The following is a 15,088-nucleotide window of genomic DNA, read 5'->3' as shown; positions in this document are numbered from 1 at the left end:
CTACTTACAATAGCCCTTTACATACACATTTTGGTCAATTGCACAATACCTTAGTCCGTTTTCACCATAGATTACGATCATTGCTTGGACGATGTATCAGTTCTTGCTCTGGGAATTGTTGGACAAGTTTGCTGCAATTCTTCCATTGGTAACTGGAAAGGAACTGCCGAAATTTCCATTGTGTCAGTCGGTAGTTGCGCTCTCCTAACCGTCCATACATCCTAGCAGGAGTTCCATCGAATAACTGCCTCATCTCCACACCTGGAACCTCTGTTCTCCGGGAAAGGGCAAAACTTGGAATCTAAAAATCAAGAGCTGTTGTGGTTCATCTCAGTCCTCTTTTATATCATCTCTAATCCTTTGTTACTACAATGTAGTTTCCCAGATTACCTGGCATGATGATGTCACTTCGTTTCACTCCATCCTTGGGTGCATATTTTTATGTTCACAAGACCTTGCAAATTTTTGTTTTTGCATAGTCGTCATTCTAATCTGGGTTAATCCCCTCTTTTCTGTTTTACATACAATTCAATGGGCATTAAATTATGCATTTTTACAGCAAAATTATTACATTTATTTTATAGCAACATAATTTCTATTTTAAATATGTTTGAAAACCTCTGTAAAATCGAACTCGAAAAATTAATTATTTTAATTTATGGAGAGATTTTACACTAGTATATGCAGCAGAAACACATGCAACTATAAAATTAGACAAATTAATGAAACCAATAAAAACAATGAAGAAAAAAATTGAAGTTGTAACATAAACAAGATCAGGAACTCACAAATTATAGAAAATTGCAAAATACAATAAATGATTAGATCCAAAAATGAAAAAAAAAGAATGGAAAAATCATACTGAAAGAATGCAGGAAAACTGGATGCCAAATGGAAAGAGAAGCAGAGGTAGACTGAGGAGAATATCTCTTTATAAATAGGGTTTAAACTTAATGAAAACCAATACTCTAATCAACACTTCTCCTCCTTTCCTGTATTAGACCTAGTGCCCCTTTACATTTGTATTAGGCATGGCATATGACAATTTGAAACCGCTACTGCTTTGAGGATAAGGTGGTTAGCCCTATGCCTCCCAGTGTGTCCTATGTCTGTAGATGTGTATGTTCACGGGGCTGGTTTGCCTGTTCTCGGTGATGGAAAACCTGAGGTTCGGTGGAGAAAAAAAAAACCTGCCTCTGTATGAGACTGGCTAACTCACCTTTAGTTGAAAGAGACCAGATAAGGGTTCCTCATGCCTCGGACAGGAATCAAATCCAAGTGAGCTATGTAGGCTGTCTAATCAACACTAAATACCACTAAATAGATTGCACTACAATTGTTCATTTGTGAAGAGATTTAATTCTCACAAGTAACTAGAAGTGCTTTTGAAGGGGGGGGGGGGGGGGCTTGAAATGGAAAACTGCGAATATTTTCACAGTCGTGTTGTAGAGATTCTGTTGAGGAAATTTCAGTGTACATTTTATTACCATTGGCCCACTCAGTAATGCAATATGAAATATGTAGTTGGAAGGGAATGATAACAAATCTATGTATCCTGCTTGTTGCATGGTCACATATAAATGCATGCACACATAAAACTGTGTACATTTACTGTTGAAAGTTTTACATAGTTACAGATTAATCATTATAAATATGATACATATGCCTTTACAAAATTAATTTCTTCATTAATAAATCAATACTAGATAAATAAATATTATCCTATGAGATGAGAAAAGGAAATGGCTTGATGTACTAGCGTAATAAGCATGTATAAAAACATTTTAACAAAAGAGGTATTTTAGATTTTATTGTATTTATATTATCAGATAAGAACAGAAAGTAAACTTTTGCATTTTAAAATTGCTCAAAAATCATATATCATAATAAGTTACCTCAGATTGCCACTGGAACTGGCAATTGTTGCGGTGACCCGTATGGGTAAAGCATATATCTTTTGGTTTCAGGTAGATAAAAGCATTCTTTTGTTATTTTTAACTTGTATATACTATTGTAATGTATTGTATGGGTTATCTTTTCTTGTATTATTGTATCTTGTAATTGTACTGTTTGTTAACTGGCTTGCTAAATATTTTCAGATTCATATATATATATAGTGCTACCAGTGTATTGTTTTTACTTCAGTATTAACTGTCAAATTAAAATGATTCAAGTGGGCTGCACTTGAATGCTAAAGCTTTCTTCTAATAAGTTTCAATTATCAAGAAATTAATTATTTTTTTAAAAATTTTTGACATATGCTAAAGCTCGGCTATCTGATTTTAGTCTCATGGCCTACACACATTAGGTACATTTGTAGTACATTTAAACAATCAACTTCCAAAAATGCACTTCACAATGGAAAAACTAACAACTGACTCCTCTTCCAAGATACACTAGTGACATTACTACCAAATGATTATGTGTTTATAGAAAACCCACGCATATAGGGAGGTACACATAAGCAATCACGCTACCACTCATCCCAACATTATGGTATCCTCAAAACACTTATATCCTTGACCATTTATTCTATTAATACACCCCTGGAAGCTGAACTTGGATACTATTGCAATACTTTTTTTTAGCTAGTAGGTACAATCCTCATAAAATACTGCATGCTCCCTCCAACCAACACACAACATCACAACAAAACTTCCCATCCTTTATGTTCAGGTTACTTCTGAAAAGATAGCTAAGTTCTCTGCAAATATAATTTCCATACCACCTTTAAATCACACACTTAGCTAGCTAGATTCATTTATTCTTCTAAAGATGAATTTCATCCAATTGCAAGTCCTGAAAATTTGCCATGAAAATTCCTCTGCATGCAGATTGGCCTACTTTGGACATACTGGTAGATCTGTTAATATCTGCCTTGAACACAAGAACTGCACCTGTGGTCATGTGTATGGCAAGCCATAACTGGCAGATGCTTTGGTTATTTTTCCATATGGGATTAAATGGAAGAAGAAATTTGCTAGAAGTTGCTACAGGTCAGAGAGAGACTAGTTTTTGAATCTGCATCAGCTATGAAGCTCTTCCCTAACCTCAGCTAGCATTGCTATATTAATTTGCCAGAGATGTGAGACAATTGTTCGAAGACAACATTTATTATAAACTTTTAATATGAACAGTCTTTAAAATATAAACAATGCCAGAAGAAGATACAGTAGTTAATTTATTAAACTTGCTACTATATTAGTTCATTTTTATTTCCAATTCGAATTGTTTCCATAACTGTAATTGAGTGATATGTATCACCATAGTTGTAATATGTGCTCTGATGATGCTAGATTAAAAAAAAAAAAAAAAAAAAAAAAAAAAAAAAAGCAAAATATTATCAAGTTTAATAAATAAATTAACTATTGTATCTTCTCCTGGTATTGTTTATATTTTGAAGACTGTTGTGGATGTTTGCCATAATGAGTTCATCAAATTCCTGATATATACCCTCAAGGGGTACAAGATATGATACTACTACATGAAAAATTTACATCATTACTAACTTCCTATCTATAATTTTCTTCCAAATCAGTCTGTTAAATGTCAAGACTCGAATATTATCAGGTCTTATATTTCTGTCTTCTAAGGCACTTTTTACTTTACACTTGCCAATCTGGCAGAGAAAACTTGTTTTGCTAATATTTCCTCTCACCTGCTTAAGTGACCATACCACCTGAGATTAGCTCTGCTAATGCATTCCTGGATGATGACAACATCAAGTTCTTTCCTAATATCCTCGTTTTTAATATGATATTGCCATTGCTGCCATCTGTTCATGCCCCTAATCTTTCTCAGGACTCTCATATCTGCATTCTCTAGTGTTTAGTCAAGTGTTTTACTTCTAACTCAGCTCTCAGATCCATAAGTTAAAATTGGTTTAAACACTGTCTTGTATACAGCTAATTTAGTGTTTTGGCTAATTTCTCTCTTATTCCATATGAATTTATTCAGTTGACTTCCTACCATACCGGCTTTGTTGATTCTGTTATCTATTTCCATATTTAATTTGCCATCTTCACTAAAAATCGTGCCTAGTAGCTGAAATGTTTTAATTGTTCTATAAGTTCTCCATTCACAATGCAGTTGATATTTTCAATGTTTCTGCCTATTTTCATTGTCTTTATCTTTTTTAATGTAGACCTTCAAACCATATCGATTACAACAGTTATTCAATTTAGTCAGGGAATCTTTCAGGCTTGTAGTGGATTTATTTAGAAGTATAACATCATCTACATAAAGCAAAGAGCTGAGATTAACACCTCCAATTTTGATATCAGATTTAATACCAATTTCCTTCATAATATGATCCATATAGATAATGAATAAGGGAGGGGATAATGTACTTCCTTCAGTTCTAACTGCTGACTTACAACTCAAATAAATACTAAGTATTACTTGATATAATACCCCATTAACACCATATAACTGTAGCGTTTGGAATAACTTTTCTCTTGGCACCTTGTCATATGCCTTTTCCAAATCGACAAAACTTAAATACAGATCTTTGTTATATTCCTATGATTTCTCAACTACCAGTTGTAACGTGAAAATCTGATCCTGACAGCCTCTATTTGGCCTGAATCCAGCTTGTTCTTCACCAAGCTTCTCTTCTACAATTCTTCTCAACCGTTTCTCAGGTATACTTGTATATATCTTACCAGGAACACTCAGTAATGAAATGCCTCTGTAATTCTCACATTCAGTTTTATTTCCCTTTTTATGATGGGTAATACAAGAACTCTACTCCAATCATCTGGAATTCGTCCCTCTCTCCAGGCTTTCTGAACTATGCAGTGTAGCCACTTACGACTTTTATACTTCCATACTTGAGCATTTCTGGTCAAATATCATCTACTCCTGCTGCCTATTCACATTTCAGGCTTTTGATGGCTTTTTCTACTTCAAATATGGATATGTATTCCTGACTACATGCCTGGCCAGTGTTTTTTTACCACTGTGCTGTCATCACTGTTTGTTTCATTTAGCAGTTTTTCAAAGTAATTACTCCATACTTCAAGGATATCTTTTTCTCCTGTTTTCATGTTACCTTTATCATCTCTAATTACTTTTACAGCACTCTTTCCTCCATTTCCAAGCTTCTTCAACAACCTCCAGAATATCTTGCGGCATTCTTGATATTTATTTTCTATGTTGCTGCCAAAGTTCTCCTATGACTTTTGTTTTGCCAGTTTTACACAATTTAGCTTTCTTACATTTGTCTCTATTCTCTAAGAGCACAAGCTGACTTATTTGCCAGGAACTTTTGATATGCTTTCTTTTCCTTCAATGCCTCTTTAACTTCCTGTGTCCACCATGGAGTTCTGATTTTTCTATTCTAGCACACAACCTTACCACATGCCTCTCTGGCTGAATCAATCAGTGTTTTCTTCAGGGCTTGTCATTGAATCTCCAAAGCTTGGTTCCTGCTCTCAAACTCTCATTTTTTCTTCAATAGTATTTGTGTATTTTAGTCTACAGTTCACATCTGAGAGCTGCTTAACTTTTATTCTCTTTAAAACTTTCTTATATGTTCTTCTTTCCAATATGAAATTCAATTTTATCTTGCTCAAGACTAAATGGTGATCACTTCCAATTTCAAATCCTCTGTACACTCTGGGTGTCCTACACCAGTGAGAAAACATCACTATCAACAATAACATAGTCAATGAGACTTTTCTTATTCCTTGCCTTTTCTCTCCATGTGAATTTGTGCACATTTTTATGTTGGAACATGGTGTTAGTAATAACCAGTCCATGTCCTGAGCAGAAATCCAACAGGTATTTGCCATTATTATTAGCTTTGCTCTTTTCTCCAAATTTTCCCAAAATATTTTTATATGTCTGACAATCATTTCCTACTCTACTATTTAGATCCCCAACAAGGACCAACTTTTCCTTTTTCATTGTGTCAGTTGCTTGCTCTAAAGCCTCAAAAAATTCCTCCACTTCTACCTTAGTAGAACCTTCTGTGGGATCATAGGCACAAATAAATCTCATTGTCCAGTTCCTCATTCTGATATTTGCCTACATCACTCTACTGTAAATTGCCTGCCATTCAAGAAGATTAGCCTTGTATTTAGTGTTGAATACTATGGCTACTCCTTCTTTTCCTTAATTGTCATTGCCTGAATATAACATTTTGTATTTATTGCTCAGAAAGGTCTCACCAGTTTTTGTGTTTTTTGTTTCAGTCACCTGTATTATATCGATCTGGTACTTATCAAATCCCTCAGCTAGCTCCATTTCTTTGCCATTCAGGCTTCTTATGTTGATAATACTGATCTTGAACTCTGGTGATGTTGAGTTGGGGTAAGTTTTAGGATTTGTTCCAGTAGCTGACTTTTCACTGTTTGCCCTGGTTCCCTGGCGAAAACAACGGGGGCCTTGTTTAACTGGGTGATGCCCCAGCCGTCATGAAATTCTCTCGTGTTGTACCATCATTTGAAATTTTGATTTAATCCAAAACGAAAACAATTTGGTTGGCTAAATCCCAAATTGCCAGCCCATCCTCGTCCATTTAGTATTCAGGTAGATACCTAACAGGGTGCACCACGAGAAGGTGAGGCTTGGACATTAGGTCAGAAGCCCAGGTTGGTTCTCTGCATTCCTTTAAAGGCTATGTGGAGGTCTCTCTCAGTTATGTAGCTTTGACCCTTAAGCAACAGCCATGATAAGTTTTCTGTATGTATCTCTTACTATATAATAATGTACAAAAGATATTCTTTCTTTCTACCAAAAATCTCCTGGCTCAAATCTTGTTTTTCCAACAAATGTAACAACCTTCCTCACTGTCTTTCACAAAGACTACAACCTGCAGCTATTCAAAAAATGGTTGAGCAGATTCCTCCTTTCTTCTTACTTCTCTTGCCCTATACATGTCACTAATGTGGTGCAGGTCTTGTGACCTTTTTTGGGTGTGTCAGTCAGATACATTAAAAAGAAAAAAAGTTATTGAAAACAAACCGTAATAAGAATTGCATTATATTAAAGTCATCTTGAAAGTCAAGTGTTATGATACTAGATTAATGCAAAGACTATTAAGACAGACACTGATCATTGTCACTTTACAGGCTTTCAGCTTCAAATGCTGTAACCAACAAGTTAACACATATGTTAATGGAGTTCATGTCCCTGCAGAGACTTAAAGGATGGCACTTATTTGTATAGTTTACACTGATCAAATAGTTTAGCATATGTGACATGAGCTCTGAGAGACGCTAGCCAAGTATCACACGTGCTTGTGCATTTCCAGTCATTAACAGTAAAATCATTTCAGTTAATAACTGAAAATCATTTCAAACTATTTGGTTTTAAAAAAACCAAATACAAATTATGGAAATTACCTCTTCTGTTCAGAGTTTTCACTTAATGGCCTGTAAACAAGATCCTGAAGAAACTTCTCTAAGTAATAAAGTATTAAAATTAAACAATTTTGATCTGAAAAATAACTCAGTTGTTTTTAAATTCTTATGAATTTAAAAACAACTGAGTTAAATGTATTCTATGAAATTGTTACCTAAATAATATTTAATATGTACAATTTTTATCTTCTTTTTGGGGTTCTAGTCTCTTCCATTGAGTTTTCAGTATTGCAGTGACATTTTTTTTTTTTTTTTTTTATAATAATAATAGCAGCAGTGGTGAAAGCAGATATGATAGCTATGGTTATCATCAAAAAGGCTATTATAGAAGTCGTAGCCGATCTCCTATGTCTACTAGGAGGCGACATGTTGGAAACAGGGTAAGATCCATATTTAACTATTATATTTACATATAATTACTATTTATGTAAATATTATAATTTGAAATATTTGTAAACACATATTTTGGTTTTAGTTTGAATTGAACTGCTATTCAATATGAATATTGCTTGAAACGTTCTCCAGTTTAAATCATATTTGTTTGAATTATCCTAGAAACTCATTTTCTGATGTATCTTGAAGGGATATAGAGAGATTACAATAGTTCAATGCAGTTACTTTCATTACTAGTCTCCCTCTCAACATTCATCCAACCTTATTTTTCTACATTATTTCATATCCTTGGAGATTTTTTCTTGTAGCTTTTACATTTTAAACATCTGTTTTGCTAACTTCTTGGGTGGCCATGCTATCTTAGCTTAGCTCCATCTATGCATTCCTAAATGTTAATAGTGCAAATTATTTCCTAATTTTTTTCTTTTTAATATGGTTTTGCCATTACTGCTGTCTGCTCATTTCCTTTTATGATTTTTTTTTTTTTTTTTTTTTTTTTTTTTTTTTAATGTCTTATTCCCATGTGTTAAGGCTTATGTGCTAGGAGGACCATCATGTTTGGAAGAATTAAAATAGTTTTTAATCCTTTCCCAGCTTATATTCCATTAAACTTCCGACTGTCTTGTTACTTTAGTCTCTAGTCAACTTGATTGATTTATTTTTAACCTTAGCTCATTTCCTGATGTTAGAGCTGGTTTGAGCACTCTCTTACTGCAAACTTTGGAATCTTTGCTGATTTTGTTCTTGTTTTATTTTTTCAGCTTACTCCCACCATAGCTATCTAAATTATTCTTTTATCTATATTTAATTCTGTGTGTGTTATTGCAGATCTTCTTCTTCTTTGGTGCATCAATCCGAAAATTAGTAAATATAACAGCACATCACAACATCCTGTCTTTTGACTTCCTTTTTATCTCTTCATAACTCTTAGTGCAAGTTAGCATCATTATGCAGTTATTGGATCCTTAATGAAAAGTAGAAGAAAGGAACAAGTGGAAAGTGATAATTTTGAGATGGACAGCAGAAAGTACTGTCTCTGAGGTAACTTGTGGAGTGGGTCTGTGAAAGTGTAGGATCATGAATTAGTTAGAATTGTGTTTGTCTGAATATCATTAAAGATTTTTAGGCAACATATTAGTACACTGCCCAACATGTATGAATAGTATTCTCTAGTTGGACAGTTAGGGTATAAATTGACATTTTATATACCCTAATTGGCAGTTAGGGTATACAGAATTGGCATTTTGACAAGTGAGTAGTATCTTGAACAGAAAAGGACAGAGCATCCAATTGTTGGTTGGTTGAGAAATTTATGAAAATATTAGCTATCTGTCTAAGGATTTGGGGTTTTACTGAAAGTAAGGAAATTTGAATTGAGATATTTCTTACAGGAAAATAGACTATGTTTTTGTAGCATTGAAGTTGATGAGGTTTTCTTTGTGTCCATTGAAGGATTGCACAAAAGATCACTGTTTATGGCATTGGAATATATCTTGAAATTTGGAATGTTTTGATACAGAGTAGGTGAGATGAATAAGAGAAATGGAGTATACTGTCATGAGCAAAACTATAGATGGAATTTCATGTCTGAGAGAATATCATTTCATGTATAGGAGCTTTGGAATAGGCAAAAGACTGGAACTCTTGAACACTCCTGTATTTATAGACAAATATGAAGAAAGGATGCTGTTCACCTATTATTATACAGGTATCTCCATGGAGTCGGAAGACTCATTGTGAGAGATCCATTATTCATACAGTCAAACTCATTTACTGATGGCTCACTCATAATTACCTCTAGTAATGCACCTATTCACTACTATCCAAGCAAAAAATTTCTCTGGGTAACTCTTCAACACCCACATAATCTCATGCTGTTTTGACTACCTTTTCAATATGCCCTCTGAACTTCAATCCCTGTCCAAATGACCCCTGGTGCCTCATTAGTTTCCTGCAGGTTAATTTCCCTCAATATAGTACACAGCTAATGATCTCTTCTCAAGGTACAGAACCTTACACTTAGCCACATTAAACTTGCAACCATTTTACTTTTACCCATACTGCCAGTCTATCTAAGGCATCCTGCAGGATCTCTATATCACCTTCATTTGCTATTGTTCTTCCCAGTTCTGTCTTTTACTATATCTGTAGCTTATATATATATATATATATATATATATATATTTACTATATTTACTATATTTATAGTTTTTCTATAGCAAGTATTAAATGCTAGTGTTCTAATCATTCTCAAGTGGGAAAGTAATTTTTGTAAATTTTAATGTAACCAAAACACAATCCTACCTTATTTCCCAGAAGAAAGACCATGTCTCACTTTTCATAACACTTCACTTAACAACCATGATAAGTTTTATTTTCTTCGGGCTAACTTTCACATGTAGCTTTTACTGGCATAAATACATCACATCTTGATTCTCCTCAGCCTCCAAAAAGCTTGATATTCTTTTTCATTCTAATATTTCTTTTCTGCACACTTATAATACTTCAAAATCTGTCAATCCAATATTAAAATATTGTTCTCATATTTAAGGTGGTGGACCATAAACCTCCTTGCAATGCTTGATTTTACTGTAAGAGAATTATTCACTGAATAGATGACCCTTCTTTCACTGACTCCCTCTTCAGTCACTTACTTATGAATGCTTTGTTAATTTAGGGATATTCATTGATGCTGCTCTGCTTCAACGAACTGACTGCCTTTTCCTTTCTGTAATCATGTATGAATACTGACAGATACTAGTTAACATCCCCCTATGTGGTTCAGCTTCAAACTCACCAAACCATCTTATCTTCTTTCTTTATTCCATATTATGCTCTCCTTTAGAACAGCCTTTCCTCAGCACAACCACAATCCACCTTAACTGTCTCAATTACAGAATGTAATTTGGACATTGAAGAATTCTTTTTGCCACAAGAGTGACTCGTCTGCTTTTTTGTGATCTGTTATTCCATGCCAGAGGATGCCAAATCTTGAATCGCCTTTTCTGATCTTCTCTGGAGTAAGGTTGCCTTTTCAGAGTATCATTCATCTGGTATGTCTGTTTCCCTATTTATCTCTCCCTATTTCTGAAAATTACTCTGATCTCTTATTTCTTATCCTTAGCTTGATTTCCAGTAGTCCACTTAACCAAGCAGTGACGTCATCTTCGTTGATTACTTTAATGTCTACTACTCCAACTGTGCTCCCAACTGCTTAAGTAATGACTTAAAGTGAATTGTTCATCTACCAACCACAATATCAGGCATTCCTCTCCAGTTATTGGACACTGGATCTTTTCTTAAAGGTATACTTTTGAGGTCACAGTAACTCTAACCATAAGCTTTACAAGTTTTCATTTCTAGTGGAATTCCTTCTTATGCTTCATAACCTTGCATCTTTAGACACTATAACAGTGCCACACTAAAAGTGGGAAGCCCTCAAAGACTTTTACTCTTCCCAGGGTTGTAATGCTGTTTCCACTCTCCAGACATGGATGTTGCTCCATACTACTATGAAGACTTCCCTATTCTATTTAAAGTTTTTGCCCTGTATCTAAGCCACAATTTCCCAAGTAGTATGGCAAGGCATTGGGGGAAGGGATCATCATATTGCAAGCAAATGAGACAAAAACTTGGCCTACACTGAAGACTTTGAAAGTGCTAAATACAGAAAACTCACCTCTTGCACAAGTGGGAGTCATTGCATAGTCTCTTGTGAAGGCTGTTTCAGTGCTTTTTTTGTATTCCCAACTTTTTCTATCCCATACAGCACTATTGCAACTACACCTAAACACAAAAACTGATCTCCTGGCATCATTATTCTCATCCATCTCCTGCGTAAATGAACAAGGCAAATCATCTCAAACTATCGCAGGAACAATAATCTACATCTCCTGTCATCTTCCTCTAAAAGTCTTAAAAGGTGAAAACTGGGTTCCACCATAACTTTTAGGGAGTTTCCAGATATTTATAACTTGTATTACATATTTCTGAAAAAGCCTTTTGTGAATGGAGAAAACACTATTTGGCAAAACTGCATGTGTTAGGATGGTCTGTCATTGCTAGTGGTGTACCTCACTAGTTACTAGGATGCAGTGAAGCCATTAATATTACTGTAATTGTTTATTAAATTTATTTATCAAGTGCTTATTATTTCTTAATAATAAATAATAATAGCAACAATAATAAATAGTCAGTATGAGCAAAAAACCACGATTTCTTTTTTTTTTTTTAAATGATAAAAGTTAGCGGAACTGCTATTGACATCACTGAAAAGCATACACTGTTGAGCAATCTATTGCACAAATGCATAGATCTTAATGAGAAATATTAGCTCTCATGATTTAATCTTAGGATGTATGTTCCTCTGGACCTTCATCTGCAGCAGTTACATTCATACACCCTAAGACTGATTTAAACATGAGAGCTCGTTTTGCTTATTAAGAGAAGATGTGCATTTGTTTGTGTATATATTTTTTAAATGAACTTATTTCTAGAATACCTAATATTACTTTATTATTAATATGTATTGTATGTTTTCTTCATCAGAATATTTTGAACATAACTGGTCATTGTCATAATTTCTATTCTGATATTTTTTGTAAAAATTTTCATAGGAATTCCATATGTAGATATTCATAGTCTCAAAAAGTTAAGAAACAGTGATGATCAAATACTGTGTCATATTTTGTATTATCATAATAAATAAAAATAAATGAAAGAAAGAAGGAATAAAGTCTACTTTACATTGTACCATATCCTCCTACTGTACTGTTTCACTCATAGTATTAATGTACTACAAGTCTCCAGTCTATGGTGGTGTGTGGGAATGATGTAAATGTATATAAAGCAGCTAACATCAAGAACCTTTTTGCAACTTTTCATAAATTACCAAAGTTTTTCAGAGAATTGCTATTTCAGAATATCCTCTTAGCTTCTGTTATGAAATTAATATTTTTTAAAAATTAATAACAGGAAAATCCTCCATCAAGTCGTTGCTTAGGTGTATTTGGATTGAGCTTGTATACACAGGAAAGAGATTTGAGAGAGGTATTTGGAAAATATGGTCCTATTGATGATGTACAAGTTGTTTATGATGCACAGGTATGTATAACAATTAGAAAGATAGTTGTTACTAACATTTATATTTGGATCGCATTAGATAGGTAATAAAATTTTTGTGGTGTTCCCATTTTCATCCATTTTATTTTTAATTACCATCTTTTATTTCTATATCCATATTTCACTAAATTTATTCTTTTGTACTTTTAATAATTTTGTACATGTGCAATATGATTGTTTTGAATCACATGTTACACTCTCTTTAGAGTCTGAAGAATAACTATTAAATATGATTTAAATAAATATTAACAAGTATGTAAGTAATAATAAAGCCTGTAGTCTGAAATGGCTGATCCGTGTAGAACAAATGGAGTAATATAGAAAAAAGCAGAAAAGATATTCTTGACAGAACTAACATATCAAGGTCGATAGGATACCCCAAAAGTGCAGAATTCCATTAATCTAACTAAACTTGGAAACAAAAATATTTCACAAATCTACACACATTGGCATTTATTTGCATTTTAATTCAAATCACCCATGTTCTATCAAAAAATCAGTCATACTTTTACAGTTGATAAATGCATATAAATTTTCTGAAAATCATAGAAATTTGAACAGTGAAATTAAACAGTTAATGCAAATCTTTGTGAACTGTGAAAACACAACATGTCAGGACTGGTGTAACCACTCCCCAAACCAAATAAATTTTTCCTCTTGCAAAAAATATTAAAATTGCTTTATATACAAAATATATAAAAATTGTTTAAATATATGTCTGTGTGTTAAGGCTTTATGTGCTGGGAAAAACTCATGATATTCAAACTTCAGATTATAAACTAGTTTTCGCAAATGATGCGAAAGTTGTTTGTGCTAAAAATTAGCTACCCTTTTAAAACCCATAAGGATTCATACTAATAAAGAAATATTGAATATCGTAATGTTCTGTACAGTTTTCCATGCTAACCAAACTGATTTCATCTATGTAGCTTCACAGGACCACAGCAACCTGTGTACAAGAACACTTCCGAGACTGCAATATTGCTATTCCAAATTACAAGTAATAATAGTAAAAAGAAAATCCCAAATAAAAATCCTGCAATAACTAAAACTGAAATTGCAACAACTTATTCATCGGAACACTGCAGATTGAAAATGTAACTATGCAGGATTTCCAGAATAATGAAATAAAATTATGCATCTCTGGAACTACAGTTCTAAGAGCTAACAACAAAGCAGTCAATAACCATCGCCCCTACATGCTTTCAGAAAATTGGCAGGTAAGCAATATCAGAATTATGCCCAAGTTTTCAACCAATAATAAACTGACTAGTGCTTCGATGATGTTTATTTAGTGAACTGTTAACTATCTCTCACTTTTTTACTTATCATTCGTTTTTCTTTGGGAGAGCAGTCTTTGTTCTGAAGACAACACAATGCTTGAAATGACTCACATAATGTAATTATATCACCTGTTTATTTTATACTCCATTATTCATTCCATAATAAGTTTTCCAGTCATTTTAATGTTTGATGTTTTTTAGTTATTCATATTATACTGTCCAGGTTTTAATACATCTTTTATTTCTTCATTTATATTCATTGTTAGTTTCTTTCTGAATTGTAAACATTATATGCTTATTTTTTATTTGGCAACTACTTTTGCATGATTCAGTCTGCCTACCATTATTGGCTAATGACAGTAGAAGAATGAAAAATAAATCAGATATTTTTATATTCAGTATAGTCTTAAGGTATGTTTTTTTTTTCTGTTAACTTAAATATAATATAGCCATTTTACTGTTACTTCTTTTGATTTATATTACAAATATTCCATAGTGTCTATACCTCAATCAGCAAACTACAGGATTCCAGCCATGAGTGTGACTGAGTAGGGCACTCCTATCTATATATATAATAAGCTTGCTATTAAGCTCAAAGGAAGACAATGTTACACTTTCTACTGCTGTTTGTATAATGTTATATTATATATATAATGTTGTTAATAAGATTATTTGTGTTTACATATTTCATAGTTCTCTTTTAATAAATTCAATATTTCTCTTTCTAAGCAGTTTACTTGCATTTCAGAGCATAATAGTCATTTATTTCTGTTATCTCATTTTAATTGCAAGTATTCACACAGTCAACTCATTACGGTGAATTTGTGGGAACCAGGGGAATATTATTATTATTATAGTGGATGGCTTTATTTAGTCTTTGATGTATGAGACTTTCAGTATCATTTATAACTATCAAAGTGCATT

At 33.2% G+C, this 15,088-nt stretch overlaps 1 protein-coding gene across 1 annotated transcript in view; it reads left to right on the top strand.

Moving 5' to 3' along the window:
- LOC150094525 (transformer-2 protein homolog beta-like) overlaps window positions 1–15,088 on the top strand; it is a 154,089-nt gene that overhangs the window by 77,327 nt on the left and 61,674 nt on the right. Inside the window, exons 5-6 of the mRNA XM_090412234.1 lie at window positions 7,639–7,747; window positions 12,735–12,863. Coding sequence (XP_090268360.1) covers window positions 7,639–7,747; window positions 12,735–12,863 — 238 coding nt within the window. The remainder of the gene's footprint in view (window positions 1–7,638; window positions 7,748–12,734; window positions 12,864–15,088) is intronic.

This window comes from Typopeltis vanoorti, chromosome 22 (genome assembly GCF_054136105.1).
Source record: "Typopeltis vanoorti isolate ZY-2024b chromosome 22, IOZ_Tvanoo_1.0, whole genome shotgun sequence".
NCBI classification, from domain to species: Eukaryota; Metazoa; Arthropoda; class Arachnida; order Uropygi; family Thelyphonidae; genus Typopeltis; species Typopeltis vanoorti.
The sequence above is the reverse complement of the archived record's forward strand: the minus strand, read 5'-3'. Positions and strand labels throughout refer to the sequence as shown.